The sequence below is a fragment of the Artemia sp. Qi Xiang Cuo genome, chromosome 1 (assembly GCF_049724085.1).
Source record: "Artemia sp. Qi Xiang Cuo chromosome 1, ASM4972408v1, whole genome shotgun sequence".
In the NCBI taxonomy this organism is placed as follows: domain Eukaryota; kingdom Metazoa; phylum Arthropoda; class Branchiopoda; order Anostraca; family Artemiidae; genus Artemia; species Artemia sp. Qi Xiang Cuo.
In genome coordinates, this window is record NC_142794.1 from 105,378,190 (window position 1) to 105,401,719 (window position 23,530).

Here is a 23,530-nt window from a genome sequence, read left to right on the forward strand (position 1 = left end):
TTCACCAAGCACGTTCAACCTCGATTTTAGTAAGGATTTTTAAATGGTTGGCTAAAAACATACAAGAACAATATGACAAAACAGGAATTTTTTGGGCCGTGCGGAAAGTGTTTATGTTCACCGTCCATCAGACCAAGTAGAATTTCTCATTTTTAGCCACTAGACCCAGGGAAACCTATGTTGTGTTTATGTTTCACATCGCATTGTTCCTATAAAATCCCGTGTTTAGTCATTTCCTTCTTGTTAATGATTTGGGCTAATGTGTGCATAACTTTCAAAGTTTGAAGTTCAAACTTCTCCTGTTCATCAAATACATACGAAAAGGAAGTAAAAAAAAAACAACAACAAATAACAACATCGAAAAAACACTGTATACAAATCAGATACCATGGCTTAAAAACACCAACAATTTTAAATCAGCGGTTACATCACTTCAGTTATAATTGATGTAACAAAAGTCAGTTTGTTCACCCTGCCTGGAGCCATTGATCTTTTTGCAGTCACTATCAGTCCTGTCGTGCTAAAAAGCCGTTTAGCTGGGGCACATGTGGCCGGTACAAACAGAACTTGACGAGCATAAACTGCCACTCGCGGGATCTGATACTAGTACTGGACCTTGGGGTCCCACAGAATGCCGCAAATGGGCTTCTTCTTTGTATCTGCTAAGATAAGTTGTTTTATAAGGGAGAACAAACCTGCACCTTCACCATAGGGCTCCTGCGCACTACACTACAGGAGGAACTAAACTGCACCTTTACCCTCTTTTCTTATGACACGGAATAACCCTCCGAAATTCTTTTCTGAAAGAAGTGGTCAATATATAACGTTTCAAGTCAAAGTTTAAGGCTACTTTAACTTCAGTGTGCTCTGCTAACTGTGCAAAAAAAATGTAATTCTTTTCTATAGATATATTTCTATACTAGCTCTAGATAATCTACCAAGCGGGAAACTACTGCAAATCAACATCGATTAATAAATGAAACCCAAAACGAACAAAAATAACAATAAATAACTGAGTCAAACTCAAAACGAGCAGAATTTCACATAAGCTGGGCTCAAAACCCCTATGCCTTCCCAAGGCCAGAACATAATTTTCACTTTACTGAAAAAATATAAATGTTTTTACTTTTATAACTTTAATAAATCAAATAATGCTAACATTTTGATTACTAAATATCAGTATATGTACATTAAACTGACAATGCACATTCATTTGTATTTTTGTCCGTGAAGTGCAAATTTTATTCTGGCCTTGGGAAGGCAATGGGGTTTTGCGCCCTGGTTTATCTAATTTCTGCTCTTTTTGAGTTTGACTCCGTTATTCATTGTATTTTCTGCTTGTTTTGGGCTTCATTTATTCATCAATGCTGACTTTTGGTAGTTTCACGCTGGATAGATTATTTGACTTTAATTTTGCTCATTTTTGGTTTAATGGAGTTTTTTACTTTTCTTTGAAAAAACTTATTTTTTGGAAACAGTTTTTTTTAATTAATTTCTGTTCGTTTTATATTCACATAGTCTTTTCAGGGAAAAAGAAAATCATTCTTTAAATCTTGTCGTTTTTTAAGACTATATAGTTTGGCCTGCTATTTGTATGCTGGAAAACAATTTTCAGCAAAATTTAACAACATAGACCCTTATAAAAATCTGGACACAAATAATAGTGTTTAATTTAGTTTCATACCTCCTCTAGTTGACCTGAAATGGAAAACATGATAAAATTCGCAAAAAAATTTATTTACTTTCCTCGATAGCTTGGATACACTTACGCTATTTTGATCTGGTCAAATTTTAAGAGCAGAAGAAGCCCTGAAAGTTTGAACATAATACCCTCAGTCGTTCTTGGGATACTGCTGAGATGCCTTATTGGGAATTAGCATAAACACAGTGCATTTTGATTTAATCTTAAGGCAACATTTACTTTTTAAACATAAGGGCAAATGGCAGGGTGGGCGTGGGAGGGGGATAGTTTCCCTCCAATTACTTTCGACTATTAAAAAGGACATCAGCCCTTTCTATTTTCAATCGAATGAGCCCTTTTCGAAGTTTCTACGACATTTCCTTCGATACGAAGTGCCCTGGTCTAAACAACAACAACAACAAAAAAAATGATACATTATACTCACATCGATCTATAAAAATGTCAAGCCTTCCAATCACTTTCGATTATTAAAAAGGGCACTAAGATTTTCGATTTCCAAACTAATGATCCCTTTTTGAGTTTCTACGACAACGCTTTCTATAAACACCGTATATGCCCCCAGGCTATAAATTACAGCCCTTACCCTAAGGGCTGTGAGGGTGGTGGTCATCCTCTAAGACCTAATTCCCAGAACTTTAAACTACGTTAAACAAAATGGCCATCTCAAAATTTTGATTGTATGTGTTTCGGGAAATGGTGGGCGTGGAAGGGGTGTTAGTTGACTTCCAATCATTTTTGACTATTAAAAAGGGCACAAGCCCCTCCAATCTCTAATTGAATGAGCCCTTTTCGAAGTTTCTACGACAACTTCTTCGATATGAAGTTCCCTGGTCTAAAGGAAATAATAATAAATAATACATTGTGCCAACATCGTTCTTATATGCCTCCAGGGCATAACTAAAAAACCCTTGCCCTAAGGGCTGTGGGGAGTAACCTCCTCAAAAAAAATATTTTCTCTCTGGAAATCAGTTACTCTGAACAAAATGGCTATCTTAAAATTTTGATTTGATGTGTTTGGGGAAAGGGTGGGCGTGGAAGGGGTGTTTGCTGCTTTCCAATCACTTTTGACTATTAAAAAGGGCACTAGTTATTCCAATTTCCAATCGAATGAGCCCTTTTTGAAGTTTCTAAGACAACTCCTTCAATACGAATTACCCTGGTATGGAAAAAAAAATACATTGTGCCAACACTGTTCTTTACTTAGACATCTCGATTGCGCTGCCTATGACAACATCCTGAATTGCCTAATACTCTTTTACCTACCTCTTTTCATCCGAAAAATCAGTAAGAAAAATGAACAGAATTTTAAAGTGGAAGGTAGAATTTTTGTTTCAAGAAAAATTTCTTCTTCTCCTTCTTATGAAACGATATACATGGCGAGCCCAAGATGACAGTATTTATTTTTAAGAAACAGATTAGCTGGGATGACGGTTGAAGCCCGGAGGTCAATATCGATAGCCAAAACAGAGAGAAAAAAAACGGCGGCGCATTAGTGACGCCGCCGCCAATAGAATCCGCGGCGGCGTCAGCGCGCTGATGCAAGCTCGGCAGCACGGCGCCGGTTTTTCTTCGGCGGCGCGCCGCCGATTTTCGGCGTGGCTTCGGGGTCTAGTTTGTGATAGTTCTTTTGCCAATAAATATCTATCTATCTATCTATCTCTCCTATCTTAGGTGCAATATGTCAAAAACAGCTGAGAGTATTAGGTTTAAACTTTCAGAGTATGTTGAGGGAATGTTGAAAAAGGCCGGAGTGCAACTAGTCCCCCTCCCACCCCGTTTTGGCTGCAATATCCTCAAGCACATCTGATCAAACTTTTAATCTAAATTCACAAAGTTCAAAGATTGTCAATACAGATGTTTATTACTTAACGTTCTGAAAATCGACATATTCATGTGAAAAAAAGGAGAAATAAATCTGCTTTAATGGTTTGTGGCATCTTTTTGTGGCAACCTGATTTTCTTCTTTTTTTTTGCCGATAAGTAGTATGTTCAACCAGCCATAAGGGAAAATGTGCATACTGCTACCAATACTACTACCACTATCAATTTTACTACTACAGCTACTACTACTACAATGACTAGGCTACTACTACTGCGACCACTACTAAAGTTAACGGTGTTAAGTTGAGAAATTCGGGAAATGCTGATGTGGAAGTTGAACTAAGTCAAAAACTATGTGTATGCAGTTGCCAAAGGGCGCACTAGGAATACCTTGTGAACTGCTTTGAGTATTATATTGGAACTTTCAGGTATGTTGATGGGAATGTTGAACTAATCAAAAGGCACTACGTACATACTGCTAATATTAGTTCTACTACTACAATGACTTTCTCTTTTTCGGGTCCCCTTCCTATCTTTGACAAGTGAAGATTAATGCCTGCCCCCAGGCCCTGGTGGGCTGTGTCTACACCGGAGTTTTGTTATATGATCTTAGAACTATTTTTAATAAAAAAAGCTATCTGAAAATTTTTTATCGGATGCATTTGGAAAAACAGGGCGTGAGGGGGCTGGTTACCCTCCGATATCTTTCGACACTTAAAAAGTGAACTAGAACTTTCAATTTCCAATCAAATGAGCCCTCTGAAGTTTGTGAGCTCTGAAGTTTATACGAGCATTCCTGCTATAAGAACCATATATGCCCCCAGGGCTTAACTTATAACCCTTGCCCTAAAGACTGTGGGAGGACTGTCCTGCTCAAAGATATAATTTCCAGGACTTTAAACTACGTTGAACAAAATGGCTATCTCAAAATTTTGATTGGATGTGTACCGTGAGTAAAATGATATATTTAAAATACCAAAATAAAGTTCCTTCTTTCTAAAGATAATTCCGACTTCCTCTAATTAAGTTTAAATCTACTGTAAAAAAGAAAGAAAAGTCCTAAATCAGCAAAGAGAAAAATTGCAGTTAGCCTCAGACAAAGAATGGCGCTATCCAAGCTTTGGATTTCGCTAAGACAGTGGGCAATAAAAAAAGATGCTACACACACTATTTCTAAGGAAGTTTAAATTATAAGAGCCGTGTGAACGTTTGAATCATCAGAAATATTTAAAACAATTTATTGGACGAAGGGTTCATATCCTTGGACCACTTGGGCCAATTGTGAGCCAGTCCTTAGAGCGCAGGACAAAAAACTACGTTTGATAGTGGGGTAAAAGGGCTTTTTGGATTGATTCATAAATCAAATTCAAGACGATTAAGATAGAATTATATCGACGTGCAAGCTTTGCAATTCTTTTATTGTTGTATCTCAGTCACCGTTGTTGTCATTTTAAGTGATTTACTGCTGTTCACCTAAATATGTAAGTCTCAATGCATCTATTACTTTTTATCTGTGTTTATTTCATTATATATCTGTATCTAATCTAATAACAGGTAATTAGTTTACTTATCTCCAAAGTACGTTCCCAAGGAATCTGATCTCAAGATAGCTCGAGGAAAAGAGGTCACATTTATATGGCTACACAATTTATTTTCTCCCATTAATTGAGGGTGGCGCAAGCCTTGTTGGCACAACACTTAGCGCCATAAGCGGCGCTATCGGAGAACTTAAAAGGTGTAAGTTCACGGATTTTGAGCATAATATTACACTTGACGCGGTCAATATTTATTACCACAATGAAGCCCAGTCCCTTTCTTTATAGTCACATAAAAATTTTCATCGCTACAAATGGCACGGTCAGAAATTGGGCGAAAACTTGCGAACTAATTAGGCTATAAAACTTTGTACTTTAAATTTAATTATTGGAGAGGTACAGACATATAAGTTAAGGGATTAGGCCTATAACCGCTAAGCTACGACAGGAAACCCTTTAAAATATCTCATAGGAGATAATAGCCTCCTCCAAAATAGGTTAAGTGAAATAATAAATTTATTTTGAGTTGATTCAAATGTAAAAAAAAAGAATTCAGAGGATTTAGAAGAAAAATTAATGACGCAAAAGTTGGTCGCGAAAAATATAGAAATAGCAAAGTCTATCCCGGAGTACAGTGGTCAATCAGATATTGATGAATTTAATATCCAAGTGGCCCAGTTTGTAGAACTAACAAAAACAAAGCTAGAAACGCTAGTCGACATACTTCTACTACGATTAAAAGGCCAGGCCTTGACCTTTCTGAAGCAGATTTAACGTACTATAGGTGACGACGCCAACTTGCCAATAAGTACGGTGGACAAATTGTTAAATGCACTTAAGGATAGATTTATTGAAACAAGTTCCATAAATAAATTAAAACACGGAATGGTGAGTCCTGACTATTCACAAAATATAAGGGAATGTCTTGATCATATACACATTTCATTAGAGCCAAAATACGGAACAGCTTCAGGACCACTGTATGAAAAAGTCATACAAAATACCTTTCTGCAAGGGCTACCCCCAAAAATATATAGAATGGTAATATCCAAAAATATTCAGTAGTTGTATCTTGCAGTTCAGGATGTAGAGCGATTGATCGAAGTTGATACGATGGTCGCAAATCACAGTAAAGCAAAAATAAATAGCCTAGGCGATTCAAACGCAAACCTAATCTTCAAGGGCGATCAGGCGTCTCCCAATTTCTTTTCAAAGGATAACTCCCCAGTGCCACAAAGATATAAAACGCAAGAACCCGCTAGGCAGAAAACAGTACGTTTTCAGCCTGCCAAGCAATCTTATGATGAAATTAACCATACAATAATAAGATGCTATAATTTAATAGACCTGGCCACATCGCGAGAGAATGCCATTATGTCCCCAACCGCATACCAGGAATTGCTGTCGGCAGTAGGCAAAATTATGGCAAACATTTGTTCAGAAGAACAAATTTTAGCGCCGGTGATGCACTAGGCTATAGCCAGGGAAGGTTGTGCCAAACAGTACCCTACAACACGTACCAACCAAATTTGTATAACCCTCCCCCCAACAGACAAATTAATTACCGATTTGAAAACTCAAATACTCGCCAAGGCCAATAAAATACGAGAATGCAATATAGAAATCACAAAAATTTGCCGACGGAGAATGAAAACTTTGCAAGTCAACGGCATTGGCAGTCAGCGCCAGCAAGCGGCACTGACGCAGGACATCCAAGTTACCATAATAATACATGGCAAAGGCAGACAGCCGTAAATCAATTAAATATGCCTATAGAACCTCATATGTCTGAATATCCGTTGCAGGCCTCGACGCATGAAATGAATCAGCAGGGAAACGTTTCAGGCCCCTCAAAAATATAAATTGGACCCAGAGGGTGCCCAGAATATTTAATAGATCCAAACTGATAGTGGTTCCGTCTTTCAGTGATAGTATTAACAAGTTACCTATATTTAATGATTTTTGTGTAGAAAAGTTTACTTTAAAGCTTTAGTTGACAGCGGAGCTACAGTTATTATTATAAGCTCATGCATATTTTAAATGTTGCCTCTGCTTTCTAGGCGACAGAAGAACCCTAATAATCCCAATCTAACTAGCGTGACAGGGCATAAATTGGATGCAAGAGGTTCAATTTGCCTAAACGTAAAAAGGGACAATAGGATCTTTCCGACAAATTTTATAATATGCGATAACTTTCCGTATGAGGCAATTATAGGTGCAAATTTTTTAAGGTCGAATAGAGTAGTATTAGACGTAGCTAATGAAAAGCTTGTCTACACGGCTAAGGTAGGGGAAGAAATTTCTACCTTAATAAATTGTAACAGAGGTTACGAAGACAACGTAACAGTAAACAAAATTTCTGATGGTATAATGTCGCAATATTTTGAACCTCATGTCTTGCAAAAAGGACACGGCATAGTTAGAAATTTGTTCAATTATTCTGAAAGACATTGCAGAGATGAAGTAAATTTAAATAATAAGGGTATTGGATCTGCGAAAATAAAAATAGGAGATATAAGACAGTACAGGTCAAACGAAATTAAGAAAATAGCGAAAATATGGAAAAACATAGTAAAACCCAAAGTGACGCCGCAAAATACCGCAATGGCGCAGCATAGCGCTAGAATGAATCTAATAAACAGTGAAAATAAAGAGAAATATTATGGATTCACGATAAGGAAGACAAAAGGCCCTCCCAAAACGATGCAAAGGATTCAAATATCATAGATGATTGAACCAGTGGTTAGAAAATCCGAAATTTGGTTTGCAACCCAATCTGAAATTCCTGAAAATCTGCTATGTGAGGAACAGATTATATCTTACGACAAAGGAGAAGGTTTTATTTGGGTAACTAATAACCACGAAAATGATACAATTACAATAAAAAAAGGGGATGTGTCTAGTTCAAATCCAAGTTTTATCAGAGAATGATTTAAATACATGGGAAAATTCTAAAAGAAACCTAGTTAGTGGCATTAAAACCTCTAATAACAAATATCATTTAGCTAAATCACAATTTTTAAGCATATTTAATATGAATCATATTAAGGACTTGTAAGTTAAGAACAAACTATGCGAATTGCTATGTAATTTTAAAGATGTGTTTTCCGCATCTGAAGATGAGATCGGACTGATACCATTTTATGAACACTCAATTTTAACGACTGGTAATCCTGTAGAGAAGCAGCCATATCGTGTGCCATATAAGCACAAATAATGGTTGAAAAAATAAAATCCATGAATTAGAAAAAATGAAACTATACATCCCAGTATAAGTCCGTATTCTGCACCAGTGATCTTGGTACCAAAGAAGAATGGTGACCTTAGACTTGTAGTGGACTATAGAGACCTAAACAAACAAATAGTTAGTGATAAATCTCCTTTACCATGAATAGATGAAATTCTTGACTCAATTTCAAGCAAAAACAAAATTTTTACTTCTTTGGACCTCAACAAAGGCTACCACCAAGTGGAAATAGCCGAAAAAGATTTCCATAAAACTAGATTTTCAGCATATGAATGTGGTTCTTATGAATACTTAAGGGTACCTTTTGGACTTAAAACAAGTTCAAGCGCGCTATGTAGACCCCTATTAAACCTGTTAAGAGGATTGAAGAATATCATTCATTTTGTTGATGACGTCATATGCGTGGGAAAAAACACTGAAAAACACTTAGCAACATTAGCTAAGGTATTCGAGAAGTTCAGACAAGGCAATTTAAAATACCGGCCAGAGAAAGTAAATTTATTTCAACCTAAAATTAAATTTTTAGGAGTAGTAGTAACACAAGGAGAGATATCCCCAGACCCTGATAAAACAAAATGTGTTGAAAACCTCAAACCCCCCAGAACTATGAAAGAATTAAGGGGAATTTTAGGTCTTACTGGCTATTTTAGAAAATTCGTCCGCAATTACGCCCAAATTGCGAAACCCCTCACGGAATTAACTAAAGGGAACTCCCATAATGTTACCTGGTCCCAGGAAGCTCAAACTTCCAAAGACCGTCTCAAAAAGGCACTCACTTCTGAACCAATATTATCACTTCCTGATTTCGAAAACGGACAATTTGTGGTCACGACGGATGCTAGCTCAAAGGGCATTGGCGCAATTCATTCGCAAATAATCCCGGTAGAAAACCCTAATCCTCTAGAGGGAACGCCTAAACAAAAACAAATAGAAAAAGTTATATGCTATTCGATTAGAACCTTATCAAAAGGCGAAAGTAGTTGTTCCGCCACAAACTTAGAATTATTATATAAAATAATCCACCATTTGGATAAATTTAGACACTATTTAATTGGTAGAAAATTTATACTACGATCAGACCATAAAAGCTTGCAGTACTTGCGCACATTAAAAAACCCCACGGGAATTCTAGCTAGATGGTTTATGAAAATCCAAGACCTAGATTACGAATTTGAACATTTAAAAGGTAAACAAAACGCAGCTTGCGACTTTTTGAGCAGATACCCAGAAAATATTCCGTCGGAAGCTGAAGAAAATGAAGTTAACGCTATCAATGCTAAGAGCAAACATAGACGTAATAAAAACAAAGTCAAGGACACGGTAAAAGAAAATAAGATTAACTATTGTCCCTTGTCTTTAGAAAATATAAAAAGAAAGGAAAAAAGGACGAAATGTGTTCAGCGCTTATTAATTATATTGTGAATGACAATGTGTTACCGGATAAATTCAGAACTCTTAGAAACGAGATAGATAATTTTTACTATGATCTTGATGAAGAAATACTATGTAGAATCGTGACTGCTGAGACAAAAAGAAACCAAACCTCAATAATACCTGTATTACCACAAAACTTAATAATGCCTGCATTTGAATATTTTCATTCAGATACAGGTGGACACTTAGGAGTAACGAAAACTTTTCATAAATTAAAACAATATTTTTACGTGCCGTCGGCAATAACAAAACTTAAAGAATTTGTAAGTACATGCGAAGCGTATAACTTAAGAAAAATCCCCCCAGCTTATCCTAATTCTCCAATGGGAAGGGTCCCGGTAGCAAAGTACCCCTTTGATATTATCTCATTTGACTTATACGGAACAAGTGGAGGATTGCCTGTTTCCAGCAGAGGCCATACTTGTATTCTTTCAGTTATAGACCATTTTTCCGGATTTACTTTTGCAAAAGCATTAAAAAATCAAGGTGTTTTCGCCACAAGTAAGATGTTAGCGAAATTATTTTTTAAAATGTGGTGTTCCAAATGAGGTTTTGAGTGACAACGAAAGCAATTTTGTCTCAAAGATAACAAAAGATTTAATTAGTTTTCTCAATATAGAGAAAATGGTGACGACTCCGTACCACCCCCAAGCTAATGGTAAAATAGAAAATAGACCTACAATATTTTCGAATGTAATAAGTATTTATACAAGACAATTGGAACGATTGGGATCAATTCTTACCATATTTAACTAACGTAATCAATACTATTGATTCAGAAACGACTAAATATAACACATTTTATTTACCTTTTGGTTGTGATTTTAGAATGCCATATGAAGAAATTATTGAATCTCGATAGTATTATAATAACTTAGAAGATTACAAACAAGAATTCATAAATAAAATGAGAAAAAATTACAAAACAATTAAGGAAGATTTGGGAAAATGTAAGATAAACCAAGAGCTAAGAAACCAACCCAAAGTCTAGGGGAGCATAGATTTCAAGGTAGGAGACTGCGTTTACCTAAAGAACGAGGCAAAAACGGAAGGCAAAAAACTTTCCAACAAATATTCTGGACCGTACAGAAAAGTCAAAAAGTATGATAACGATTATACTTTTAAAATGGAAAACCCTGTTAGTGGAAGAACTTACAAGGCACATGTTAGCCGAATAAAAAGAGCCAAATTTCCAGAGATGGGTATCACGTCCCTCCTCTACAGATTTGTCAGATGCAGAAAATAAGCCCCCTAGATCAAGATTGGCAGAGCTAAAACCCTTTAATTTCAAGCAGGACTATTTCGAGAATAACAGTAATGAGAAAAATTTTGAAGAATTTTTAGCAATGAAAAATCTTGTTATTCCTAAGAAAATATCCCTATTACCCGGATTTTTTCCTGAAATAAAAACACCAAAAGATCCAAAAAGTAATTCATCGGCGAGCGCGGGAGAATTGGATTATACAATATCTCCAAAAACCCAATTTTTCCCCCGTAGAATTTCTACCCCTTGTCCCCCCAGAAGATTTCAAGACGATATGGTTTCCCCTGAGACACCAATAGAAAGGCCCCTGTCTTTACAGGAGGAATTAAAAAGAGCTGTAGAAACCCCCGGTATTACTGTAAAGAAAACTCCTCCCAAAGATTCAACTAGAATAAATCTGTGAGAAGCTATGAATTTAATAGATTTTCCCCTAAAAACGAGTCAAAGAACATTACCCGAGAATAAAACTCCCGAGGATGACCAATAAGGACAATATCATGATATAACTGTGTCCAAGGTCAATCCTAAACAGTGGACTTCATGGAGGGAAACCCTAGTGAAAAAAATGCCCCATCCCCTTGAGGACATGGCATTCAAACAGTGGAGGAACCCCGCAAAAACTCATGATTCCTCCCAAAGCTCGCAAGAATCTTTCAAATCCCCCGAGATGAAAACTCAAGGCGAGGACTTAGAGAATAAACCTCTTACGTCCAGAGGAGTAGAAATTTACGAAGGAAGGGCAGGTGATACCTCAAAAAGTGCCACCTCTAAGAGTTCTAATCCGGATTCGTTGGAAACCAGTTCCGAAGAGTCTGACGGCGAATCAGACCATATAGTAGTTAAAGAAATAGGAAAATCAAGACCGACTTCAGCAGCCCCACACGCGAAAGAAACAAAATTAAAAGGGCAAGAATTTTTGAAAAAACAATACAAAAAGTTTGATCTTATTTCGCAGACAGAACCGAAAAAGAAAAAACCGCAAGAAACAGAGGAGAAAATAACAACACAATCAGGCAGAACGGTAAAAAAAATAACAGATGGAAATATCCCTAATTAATGTAAAGACAAATTTCAAATCCCTTATGAAAATCAACTTGTGATCCACCATAATAAATTTAACAGTGTGCAAGTAAAGTTAACCAAGTCAACATTAATGAAAAAAAAATAATACGAGTGATGTCAAAACATTGCTGATCAGGGAGAAAGGCCCAAAGTGGGAGAGACTGTCCCTATACTCCTCCGTGGAACTCAACTTAAACTCCTACAAAATGAACTATGGAAATCATTCCCTACCCAGCATTAAGTTGTGTAATCAAATCTAAAAAGACGGACCACGTTTTGTGGGAAGTCTGAGGGGAGGTTGCCCTCAAGCAGCGTTTAGTTTGTTGCGGGCGTGCAACATTTACAAATGAAGACCAGAGATTAACGTATCTGGATAATAGATACAGATTGTTCTCAACCAATTTCTGGTAGAACATACTATTGGCCGCATGTTTCGTATTCGCAACTTCCCTGACCATAAGAACCCTATTGACTTGTAATTATGGTAAAATCCTGAGACTAAGAAGGCGAAAACCAAGAGAAGAACACGGGGAAACAGCGGAAATTCAGAAGTTAAACCTGGAACCCCATGAGGAACGTCTAAGCCAAAAAAAGGGAAGACATTAGAAAACGAGTGGGTATATAGGTTTCCACTCGTCCTTGCTATGTCTTGTTCCCTCATTGTAAGGTTGTTTACGTAAAACTGTGTGGTTATTATGCTGCAACATGCGTTTCTTAAACAGCGAGGACGTGCTTGAACAATGCAGGCATGAAATATGTTGTAAAATTATACCTCAAAATTAATCATGTAGCATAAACTCTGTTTAAATGATTATTTTAAATCTAATGTAAAATAGCTAAGTATTGAAAGAAGTTAAAATAAAGTGTATGTAGTAGTGTATATTAGAGAGTATAATAAGAGACCACACTTAAAGTTAAAGAATTAATATTTTATATCGTCGTTAGGCTATAACAACTTAGAAGAAACTTCTATGTATTGAATTTCCCAATGGGAACTTTGCATATATATTTCAACTAACATTATAAAAATTTCTTTTTGTGTACTAATATTAGTGTATTTATTTAACTCTGTCTCGTAGCGTAAAATTCATGTACCCAATCGATACGTGACTTATTTGTACTATGAGTATTTACTTTAAAGAACGTGTGATTCTGCCTCGTTATTTTTATTACAGGGAGTGGATTGACATATTGTATATCAATCATTACAATGAGTTGTCCAGTGCAGATACAACCTAGTAGCATCTATTTTCATCATACCTCAACCAACGAAGAGTACTTACCATAGGCTCCAGCCAATTTTCATCCCAGCTACGTCTACGAAAATTGCAGTTACCTTTTGATCGTTTTTTCCTCGACCATGAACCATATTACGTATCAGGTAACATTATATTTGAATCTCAGTATCCAATGCATTATCGAACTATATAATAACATAAATTTTGAGAACCCCATCGATCAGTACAAGATATAAGTACATAAATATCGCCTTTAATAATCATTATGGACCCATATACCATATGACCGTATAGTTATGATACTTTATGACCCCAAAAACTATTTATGTGTCACAGACTTACGCGTCGAATCCCTTTCGACCATCTCTCGGAATCCATCCTATTCCCTCTGTGTGGAAAGTTCATATCTCTGTTATCCCATAAATATGACGAGAAAGTTTCTGAAAAATGGGCCTGGAAACCAAAATTAACCCCAGTGACCAATCCCTCAGTGAAAATATACCCCTCCCACAAGTTAAAGAAAATATGTTGAAGGAGTCACTATAGTTTGATGTCGACCTGTTCCAAATCCAAAATTCAATTCCCCCGTGATTAACCTAGGAATCACCGCAAAGGTTAATAGACGCAAGCCATGAACTAACAATTTTATAAGAGACATAAATGAACAATTTTATGCGAGAATACATTCTTTATGTGCCTCAAAATATCCCAAAAATGATATGCTGAGAAGAAAATAAACGCACTCCCAGTGTTCGACCCCTTAATGATAAGGCACCCTATGAACTATCAAAAAGCAGGTGAAAATGAACTCTGATAGCATATTCCCATACCTGTAGATGGAAGCATCATTTCCCAGTTGACAATTAGAGAAAGTTTGTCGTGTGAACACAATCGTGCTTGAACTGTCCCATGAAGAAACCATAACGTAAGTGCTTTAAAAATTTCGCCAAGACAAAAAAAGTGAGGGACAATAATTTACAACAGAAGGTTTGAGTACATTAAAGAGACTTGAATGGTGATGAAATAGATGTGAATTTACATATGGTACTTCTTAGTAACTTTGATAACTCAAAAAATTCCAATATACTATCATTAACGTTGCGTAGCAAACATCCCCAGTGAAAGTGTTCTAAGGTTACCAGTGAACATGGTAAACCCAATGTTGTGTGCTTTAAGTCGTTCTTGTATTTAGTGTTGGATGTCCAGATAGAGTTATGTGCAGCGTAGTCGAGCTATTCATTTAATGTAGCGTAGATAGAAAGTAGTGTACCATATAGACAGCAAAATAAAAAAAAGCCCTGTAAAAAAGGGAATTCAAAAAAAAATCTTATGTAAAGGTAGAATAGCCCCAACCTTGTTGGAAATGTAAAAGTAATCAGTTTTAGATGTATAAAAAAAATCTTTGGTATAGTAGCTAGACTAGAACCATGAATAATCTTAGTCCGGTAGATGAATTTTAGATAGGGAGGTAGAATAAAATAAGAAGAGTAATAGAGAAAATTTTTAGCACTCCTGAGTTAGCCAAAATATAAACATGAAATAATACAATGTCAATCAAAATTATGTAGAATAAATAGTTAATAAATTGTGAACATTTCAAAAGCCCAAAGGCAAGCAAATCCTAATGACGGGACGTCATTAATTGATGGAAAAGGTAATATGTACCGTGAGTAAAATGATATATTTAATATACCAAAATAAAGTTCCTTCTTTCTAAAGATAATTCCGACTTCCTCAAATTAAGTTTAAATATACTGTCAAAAGAAAGAAAATTCCTAAATCAGCAAAGAGAAAAATTGCAGTTAGCCTCAGACAAAGAACGGCACTATCCAAGCTTTGGATTTCACTAAGACAGTGGGCAATAAAAAAATGCTAAACACAATATTTCTAAGGAAGTTTAAATTATGGGAGCCGTGTGAACGTTTGAATCATCAGAAATATTTAAAACAATTTATTGGACGAAGGGTTCGCATCCTTGTGCCACTTGAGCCAATTGTGAGCCAGTTCTTAGAGCGCAGGACAAAAAACTACGTTTGATAGTGGGGTAAAAGTGCTTTTTGGATTGATGCGTAAATCAGATTCAGGACCATTGAGATAGAATTATTTTGAAGTGCAAGCTTTGCAATTCTTTCATTGTTGTATCTCAGTCACCGTTGTTGTCATTTTAAGTGACTCACTGCTGTTCACCTAAATATGTAAGTCTCAATGAATCTATTACTTTTTAACTGTGTTTATTTCATTTTATATGTCTGTATCCAGTCTAATAACAAGTAATTAGTTCGCATATCTCCAAGGTATGTTCCCAGGGAATCTGATCTCAAGATAGCTCGAGGAGAAGAGGTCGCATTTATATGGCTACATACTTTATTTTCTCTCATTAATTGAGGGTAGCGCAAGCCTTGTTGGCACAATCTTTAGCGCCATAAGCGGCACTATCGGAGAACTTATAAGGTATAAGTTCACGACGTTTGAGCATAATATTACACTTGACGCGGTCAATATTTATTACCGCAATTAAGCCCAGTCCCTTTCTTTATAGTCACATAAAAGTTTTCATCGCTACAATTTGCGCGGTCAGTAGGATAATTTTTCATCGCTACAGATGTGTTTGAGGAAATGCCTTCCAATCACTTTCGACTGTTAAAATGGTGACTAGCCATTTAAATTTCCGATCGAATCAAGCCCTTTTTGAAGTTCCTAGGACAACGCTTTCTATAAAAATCTTATATGTCCCCAGGGCACAACTTACAACCCTCACCCTGAGGGCTGTGGGGGGGGGGGGTTGCCATCCTCAAATACTTAATTTCCAGAATTTTCAACTACGTTGAACAAAATGGCTACCTCAAAGTTTTGATTGCACGTGTTTGGGGAAAAGGTGGGCGTGAGAGGGGTTTAGTTGTCCTCCAATCACTTTTGACTATTAAAAAGGGCACTAGCCCTTCGAATTTCTAATCGATGAGTCCTTTTTGAAGTTTCCACGACAAAGCTTTCTATAAAAAACCTTATATGCATAACTTAAAACCCTTGCCCTGAGGGTTGTGGGGGAAGTTACCTCCCCAAAACATTATTTCTATCTGGAAATCAACTACGTTGAACAAAATGGTTATCTCAAATTTTGATTGGAAGTGTTTTGGGAAATAGTGGGTGTAGAAGAGTGTTAATTGCCTTCCAATCACTTTTGAGCCTTAAAAAGGGGTCTAGAATTCTCGATTTCAAATCGAATGAGCCCCCTTTGAAGTTTATACGACGTCCCCTTCCATATGAACTGCCTTTGGGAAGAAAAATAAATAATAATAATAGATAGTAAATCATTGGAGCCGTATGGCCTTTACTATAGGCAACACTATAGCTTTTCCTCTGATGGAATAATCAAACCCAAACCGTAAAAATTTAAGATGAGCAAAAATGCGGTCTCAAATTTCGCTTCTCCTATGAGCTTGGAATTGACCTGTAATGACCTATGTAGCTCCATCAAGAAAACAAGCTTGAAACTAATATTTGTTTGTGGTGCCCGAGAGTGGGTCTGAACTTTTTGTTCTAATTATCTTGCAATATTATCTAACTATCTGATCAGGACCAAGTGAATCTCAATGAAAATAATAATAATCTTAAAATTTGGTGTAACCGTTATGTTGCGTCGGAAATCAGGACAACTAGTTATGTTTTCTCAAATTGGTTTTGATTAACAGACAGAAAAGAGGACATCAATCATCAAAACAGCTACAGAATATAAGATTACACTGATTCGTGGCACCAAACAGAAAAGGCTTTTTGTCTCTGCTTTATCTTTGATCGGCCAACAGTTTACCAGAAATTTTTGTTTGGCCAAGTGATTTTGACGGTTATGTGTTATGCGGAAAACGTTATTTTAATTTATTACTCACTTTCTACGTTCTACCAAGTTTTCTAGAAGGATTATTTATGTCATCATACACTGTTTGATTCATTCTTAAGCCCGTATTACCTATAATAATAATATTCAAAGCTGACTTTCCGCACGCCCAGCTAGAACTTTAAGGTTTTAATCTTCCAGGGAATTCTTGCAGCTGAAGTTGAAGAAGGCAAGCCATGCCTGTCTTGTGGAATCAAGTGTAAGGGATTCAAGCCACATCCATGGAGGTATGTAAACTTCTTTCTGTCAGGTGTATGTATTGTGAAATTATCATCACCTAGGCAAAAAAGGGAAAAAACATATTGCTTTTTAGAATATTGTATAAGCAAAACTAGTGATAGAAAGTGTAATATGTATTTGTTTTCGACATATTTAGTCATATTATTCAGATAAGTTTCTCAAATATTGTATTTAAGAGGTCACCAACAACGAAAAAATTATATATATTAGGTGATGCGTTCAAAGTGTGGTAAAACTAAACATGGCAGAACTACACCAAGTGTCGTGGAGACTGTGTCATACTTGGTGGAGCCGTGCAAAGCGTAGCGGAACAGGTGGTACATGTCTTCCTGCAAAATACACTCAAGCTGGTGGAAAGTGTGAAACTCTTAGGTATTTTTGCAAACTCGTGAGTTTCCTAATGAGAACTTGTAGGACTGAATTATCTAAAATGGTAATAATGGGAGGGTTTTATCTGATGGCGTCAATATAAAAAACAAAATGTATAACATTGCATTTTCTCTAGAATGTGTTTGAGAAAGTTTACTTTACAGTAAATAAATAAGTCAAGATAATTTCACTCGACTTATGTCTACCTCTTGAGGAACACACGTTTCTAAAATTCGCCTTCACTTCAATAAACGCAGCAGCATTTTCTCTAGATAACAATTTAGTTTTTACTATATCGCACAGCAAGTTCATTCGGACACCGCGTATGAAGCCACCCCTAAGCATAAAGAGGCCCTAAATTATGTTCCAACTAGCGTGAAGATTCCCTCCTTCAGATCATTTTTTTCAACTCTAATTTTTGGTTATATAGTGACGACTTAGCAATATGACCAACAGTGTGTGAAACATCTTTCCTACAATCTATTCAGCTCTTATTTCTAATATCTTTTTTCTTCAGATTGGATTTTTTAACTTTAATTCTAAGAATAGCATAATGTGTTTATCAGCAGGCCTCCTCTTTCAAAAAAGATGTTTTTTTTTCTTTGCTTTTGCTTTCTATTTAAATTTCCCTCCAAAGACTTCTAATTTATTTAATTTTGTTGTACATTAAGCCCCATACGTGGGAAAAAAACTTATAAATCGTGATATAAGTAGAAAATACTTATTTCCTTTTCTCATCTGGAATTGAATTCTTTCGGGTAAAATCCCCTCACACCCTCATTTTTAAATTTATCTTGAAAGTTTTCTTTTATTTGTGGTTAGTTATACCCATATTACCATATTACCATCTATTCTAAATGTGCTCATGGAATTATGAATGCTAATAAAAATATCTACATTCAAATTTCTTGTTTATCCTGTAAGTCTTTGCAGGGGATTTTCATTAAAAATCCTGGAAATTACTTTTAATTTTTACTTTATTGTATGAATAGCCTTAGGCAGAAGACTAAGCCTTAGAAATTCCATTCCTTAGGCAAAACACTGAATTTTATTTCCTAGCCTGAAATCCTCCTTTCCCCAACGAATGAACCATCATATGTGTGTGACACCAGGACATATTTATCAGCCGTAAATGTTCAAGACACGGACACAAATTTAAGAGTTTGAGTTCATAGCATAGAATATTGTAAAAAATTACAATATTTTTGAAATGAAAAGTTTAAAAACCGTTAAACAACCTTGAAAAAAATTAAAAATCTGTGTTTTCATTTAACTTATCTTAAAATGGTGAAAAATTTTCTATATAAAAACTCTAAAAACTACAAATTTCACCAGACAAATTGAAAAACAACGAAAATGTAGCGCAAAATTGGAACATTGCGTTTTCATTTAAAAAAATGGGAATCTACAAAAATCCCACTTAAAAAAAAATTGAAAAAAAAAACCATAAAAATCGAAAAACGCCAAAACCTAGCCAAAGCTTGGGACACTGTGTCTCCAATCCACGCAAAATGAATCCAAAATCTTTAAAAACTATACGAGAAAATTGAGAAAAGACGTACCAACTCGAACGAAAATTTGAAAAAGACCGAATTATGCGCTAAAATTTGCAAATCAGGAACTCTTTAGAGTTTGGATAATTTTGACTAAGCAAAAGCGTCAAACTTGTCTACCCTGTCTAAATTAACCAAGTTTTTCCCGAAACTTCTCAGATTTCGATCCTGTTGGACGTAAACAGGGATCTACGGGTTTTAGTTTTCGCAATTTGGTCTTTTTAGTATTTTTTTTTTAATGTTTCGAATTTTCAAGTAAACACGTCTTGTTCTCAATTTTGCTGCAAGTTTATCAAATATTTTCGATTTTCGATTTTTGCCTAATGAAAACACAGATTTCCAATACTTTGGAAATTGTTTTTGCTGTTTTTCAGTATTTTTGTAAAGTTTTAAATTGTATTGTTTTAAATGGAAAATCTTTGACTTTTTAAAGTTTTTGGAGCGGAAACACAATTTTCGGACTTATTCAGAAGTTTCTTCCTTTTTTTTCAATTTGTTTCAAAATTGTATCGGATTTTCAACTTTTGTCGAGATTTTCTTGCCGGTTTCAATTTTGTCGTAATTTTTTCAAAGTTTGTCAGATCTTTGCTGTAAGGATATCGCAATGTTTAAAATTTGTTGAGCTGAAATACAAACATACACTTTTTCAACTTGGCTTTTCACTCTTTTTCAAATTTTGCCGTAAAGTTTTAAATTGCACTGTTCTTGTATTGGAATGTTTTCACTATTTTCAAATTTTGTCGACAAAAGACACAGATTTTTAAATTTAGACGAGGCTCTTTTATTGTTTTTCATATTATTTCAGAACGATTTCGCTATATTTGATTTCTTTGGTAGATTATGAGTTAATTTTTGATTTTATGACTATCTTAAGAAAATCAATCTTAAGATATTTGAAGAGTGAAATACTGATTTTCATATGTTTACTTTCGTAATGATGAATTTTCTGCGCTGAAATGTGAGGGTTAAAATATATATAAAGGCATTGGTGAACATCTTACAAGAAATTTTTTACGGTAGATGAATGTAATAAGCTAACTGTATTAAAGATGTAAAAAAATGGAAAACAAATATATTCGAATATTATTAGACATAGAATATTTGTGCTCTTGCAATATCAATTTTAAATATTGATTTTCTAAGTTAAGTGTAGGCCTATGAAAGTTACTTTGTAAAAATCGTGCATCCTGCTTCCTGTATGAGCCTGGATGTATTAAATAAAAATAAACGTTTTCTTAACTGAAAGTAAATAGCAACATTTGAAGCTAAAAACGTACAGAAATTATTCCGTATATGAAAGGGACTGTCTCCTTCTCAACGCCGTGCTCTTTACGGTAAAGTTTTTATCTTTTTAAAAAAATAGAGTTGTGAGAAAGAGTCGAACTTCAGCGTAAAAAGTGAGGCGTTGAGGAGGGGACAGCCCCTTTCATATACGGATAATTTCTGTTTGTCATAAGTTTTAATGTCGCTCCTTACCTTTAGTTAAAAAAACTTGTTTTTTTATTTAATTTTTGAACGTTTTTAAATTAATACATGTTTTGATTTTGGCTCACCGTATATGAATAATTAAAACAAAATTTGCATATTAATTTTACTTTTATTTGGTTAAATGGCTTTCACGAAAGTTGTTTAATTTTATTTACGAACGTTTTTATTAGTAATAAATATACGGAACTTACGAATTAGCATACTTAACGAATTTCTATATTCATATACTTTTTATACGTATATTCGGGGGTTCACCCCCAGTCAATACTTCGCTCTTTACGCTAAAGATCGATTTTTTTTTCAAATTCTTTGAAAATGACCTCTTAATCACAAAGGCCGTTAATTAGAATAAATAGCTCTAATGAAAGTAGTAAAATATCTTTGGCTTAAAGAGTGAGGTATTGACTAGGGGGCGAACTTAATCATATACGTAGTAATTTTTGTTCGTTTTAAGTTTTGATGTTGCTCGTTACTTTCAGTTCAAAAACTTTTTTCAGTTTAATTTCTGATCGTTTTTTTTAATAATGCTGGAAAATCAGGCACGCTCTTCATAGAAGTGTCCCTTCCCCCGTGAAAAATTCCTCCATGGAAAGATCCTCCCACATAGCCCCCCGACCCCTCCCCCCTACTACCATAAAAAATCCCCCCTGAAAACGTCTGTATACTTTCCAATAACCAATACTATATGTAAACATTGGGTAAAGTTCATAACTTTCAGCCCTCCCCCTGGAGACTTTGAGGGATTAAGTCATCCTAAAAGACATAGTTATTATATTTTCGACCATGTTGAACCAAATGGCTATCTCATAAATTTTGATCGGGTGACTTTGGGAAAAATGAGCGTGGGAGGGGGCCTAGTTTCCTTCTATTTTTTGGTCACTTAAATAAGGCACTAGACCTTTTAATTTCCGTTCTAATGTGCCCTCCCATGATATTCTAGGACCACTGGGTCGATACGATCACCCCTGGAAAAAAACAAATAAACACGCATCCATGATCTTTCTTCTGGCCAAAATTACAAAATTCCACATTATGCAGATATGAGCTTGAAACCTCTATAATAGGGTTCTCTGATACGCGAAATCTGATGGAGTGATTTTCATTAAGGTTCTATAGATTTTAGAGGGTGTTTCCCCCATTTATCAAAAATCAGGCTAATATTCTCAGGCGCGTAACTTTTGATTGTTATAGAACCGGGTAACATTGATAAAACTTATATATTTGAAATCAGCATTAAAATCTAATTCTTTTGATGTATCTATTGATATCAAAATTCCGTTTTTTAGAGTTTTGGTTACTATTGAGCCGGGTCGCTCCTTACTTACAGTTCGTTACCACGAACCGTTCGATACATGAAAGATGTAAGGCAAATGGAGAAACAAATAAATCTCAATATTATTAGGTATAGAATATCTGTTTACTCTTGCAATATTAATTTGAAATATTGATTTCCTAAGTTAACTGTTGGTCTATAGTAGTTGCTTCATAAAAAGTGTGTTTTCGTAATGTTTTGCAGCGTGTGGGAATGATTTTTAGATAAAGCTAAAAGAAAGGTTCAAAATCTCCAGCTCGAAAGACACCACTAAATAAATAAAAGATGATTATATTGTAATAGGGAGACTTTCATATTTTGCATGCTCGTCCCTAGGGTTTCCTTTCATTACTATTTAAAATTAACTAAAGAGACAAGTTTTTTTTAACTGAAAGTAAGGAGCGACATTAAAACTTAAAACTAACAGAAATTACTCCGTATATGGAAGGATATGTCCCCTCCTCAACGCCTCGCGCTTTACGCTAAAGTTTGACTCTGTCTCACAACTTTATTTTTTAAAACAGTTCTTTACGCTAAAGTTTGACTCTGTCCTACAACTGTATTTTTAAAACAATAAAAAACTGTAGCGTAAAGAGCGAGGCGTTGAGGAGAAGACAGCCCATTTCATATACAGAATAATTTATGTTCGTTTTAACTTTTAATGTCGCTTCTTACTTTCAGTTAAAAAAACTTTTTTTCTTAGATAATTTATGAAAGTTTTTGAATTAATGCAACTTTTATTTTGTCTAACATTACATGAATAATTAAAACCAAATTCGCATATTAATTTTTCTTTTTTTGGCTAATTGTCTTTCTCGAAATTTTCTTCTGACGTAACTTATGAATTAACTTACGTAAAGAATTCCTATAATCGTATGTTTTTTTTATGTATATTAGGAAGTTCGCTCCCTAGTCAATACCTCGCTCTTTACACCAAAGTTTGAATTTTGTTCGAATCCCAAACCACTGAATCACAAAGGCCAGTTAATTAGAATAGATAGCTCTTGTGAAAATACTAAAAAAAACTTAAGCGTAAAGAGCGAGGTATTGACTAGGGGGTGAACCCTCTCATATCCGAAATAATGTTGATTCGTTTTAAGTTTTAATGTTGCTCCTTACTTTCAGTTGAAAAAATTGTTTTTTTATTTAATTTCTGATCGTTTTTTAAAGAATGCTGGGAAATCTGTCACCCCCTTCATGGAAATGTCCCCTCCCCCAATGAAATATCCTCCATGGAAAGATCCTCCCCTGTAAACCCTGCTCCGACCCCGACCCCTCACTAAAAACAAAATCCTCCTGAAAACACCTGTATACTTCCCAATAACTAATAATATATGTAAACAATAGGCAAAGTTTATAACTTGCAGCCCTTC

The 23,530-nt window shown here is 35.3% G+C and overlaps 1 protein-coding gene and 1 pseudogene across 2 annotated transcripts in view; one reads left to right on the forward strand and one right to left on the reverse strand.

The window, feature by feature from the left end:
- LOC148957065 (uncharacterized) overlaps window positions 1–17,588 on the forward strand; it is a 69,209-nt gene extending 51,621 nt beyond the window's left edge. Inside the window, exon 2 of the mRNA XM_089097909.1 lies at window positions 17,337–17,588. Coding sequence (XP_088954035.1) covers window positions 17,337–17,588 — 252 coding nt within the window. The remainder of the gene's footprint in view (window positions 1–17,336) is intronic.
- LOC148957060 (signal recognition particle receptor subunit alpha homolog) overlaps window positions 1–23,530 on the reverse strand; it is a 394,596-nt pseudogene that overhangs the window by 224,919 nt on the left and 146,147 nt on the right. The gene's annotated exons all lie outside the window — the stretch shown is intronic.